The following is a 1,890-nucleotide window of genomic DNA, read 5'->3' on the forward strand; positions in this document are numbered from 1 at the left end:
GGGGGTGATATTGACAATCAAGGCGCGCAGCGTAAAGTCACTACTTCAGAATTACAAAGATATATCTGCTCAGAACTCAGTTTTAAGAAACTTTACGTAAAAAACTTTGTGTTATACATCATGATAAAATTTTTTCGAATGCGCTTCTTAGAATATCTTAGTAACGACCCTGAATAATCTTACTACTTTGATAGAGCAGATAGAATATTTTGTTTCTGACCTCGTGGTCTTAGTTACTCAAAACGGCCACAAATGTCAGATAGAATTTTGTAATTCTAAGGAAGCGAAGTGGCAGCTTTATGTCAGAGGTTATAACGACTCAAGATGCCCCAAGAAAGAACGTAACACCGATCTGTGTCCTCGAGCTCAAGTGAGGGCTGATGTGTCACGTTCTATGCCTTTGGGACCCATAAGTGTCGGGTTTGAATTGACGGTTTGCTTCCGGAGTTCGATGGTCCCTCGGGTGAGGAAAAAGTCTTTCTCCAGTTATTTGGTCCGCACTTACCGGACGGGTACTATCAAAAAGGGTGGGCGTTCAGATCTGAGTCGTGATCTTTTGTGCTTCTTTTTCATAATTATTTCTGTAAAGTCGTGATAGTTAACACCTCATATGTCCCAGACGTAAGAGAACGTAACGTTATTGTGTTTTTACACTCCCATCAGCACAATTTAGAATATGATTCAGGAAGACGGCTTCTCACCCCCCCCACCCCCTTTGCGATGAGTGTCGGTAGCCTAGTGGTTACTAGGCTACAGGACACGTAATCGTTAGGTTGCTGGTTCGAGAATTCAAGACTCAGCTCTGTCCAACGTTGTGTCCCTGGGAAATCCCTTTTTCAAGAATTTCCTATTTGGCGACGTATTTCCGGAAATTGATGCTTAACTCGGAGGTACCGCCTCTTAAATAACCTAACAGTGTCGTTAAGGGCGGTAAAACCCATACCATTTCACATTTTTCCTCCCTCCAACTCTTTACGATGAGGATAACTGGAGGGCAAAGTAAAAGTCCCATTTTCAATTCAGCCTAATGGGATCACCATTCCAGCCCCTGCTTACGTGCCACCCCAATCCCCTCCCTGCCCGCCCCTCCTTATATATACCTCGGTTACAGGACTTTTTCTCCAAATTCCAAACTGTCAGGTCTGTGACTCCCCCTTTAACTGGTCAATATCCAATCTCGCTTTATAGGTTAACTACTGACACACTCTCGCTCATATTTCTAGAATGCCTAAAAACCTGACGAGACATATTATCTATCTATCTATCTATCTATCTATCTATCTATCTATCTATCTATCTATCTATCTATCTATCTATCTATCTATTGACCTGGGTGGTTGGCCGGTGCTCTTGTGTGGTTTGCGCCTTCTTTTCTATCAAACACCCATCATACTAATCTTTCTCCTATTCTTTTATATTAGTCCATAGAAACAACTGTAATCTTTGGCACTTAAATGAACTAATTGTGTTGCAAGTACTGTAAAACTATTACTAAAACTAAACTAACAGTTAGTCTATCTGTCTGTCTGTCTGTCTGTCTGATTGTCTGTCTGTCTGTCTGTCTGTAAGTACCTGATGGGATGTCTGTTGTTGACCAGGTCCTTCCAATCATCCAGCCGGGCACTACGACGTCTCCGGTCACAGCACAGCCACAGCAGAGCGCGACGGAACTTCCTAGAAAGGTGATGAGGACGGTATGATAATTTTTTATTTTTTTAAATTGATTTATTCATTTATTTATTTTTTCATTCATTCATTTATTTTAGACAACGAAAGGTCTTGTCAGTATGTAAGTGTCTTAGCGCCTTTGAATGGCTGCTTGCACTTTATGCTTCCCAGGAAGTTGAGTTTGTTTCAGAATGCTCTCAGGTCTGCTGGGGTAATAGTATA

At 41.6% G+C, this 1,890-nt stretch overlaps 1 protein-coding gene across 1 annotated transcript in view; it reads right to left on the minus strand.

The window, feature by feature from the left end:
* The window catches only part of LOC101862868 (trissin receptor), a gene marked incomplete at its 5' end in the record, with an annotated part of 72,095 nt that overhangs the window by 1,688 nt on the left and 68,517 nt on the right, over positions 1–1,890 (minus strand). Inside the window, 1 exon segment of the mRNA XM_035969306.1 lies at positions 1,573–1,674. Coding sequence (XP_035825199.1) covers positions 1,573–1,674 — 102 coding nt within the window.

Source organism: Aplysia californica, unplaced genomic scaffold (genome assembly GCF_000002075.1).
Source record: "Aplysia californica isolate F4 #8 unplaced genomic scaffold, AplCal3.0 scaffold00136, whole genome shotgun sequence".
Classification (NCBI taxonomy): domain Eukaryota; kingdom Metazoa; phylum Mollusca; class Gastropoda; order Aplysiida; family Aplysiidae; genus Aplysia; species Aplysia californica.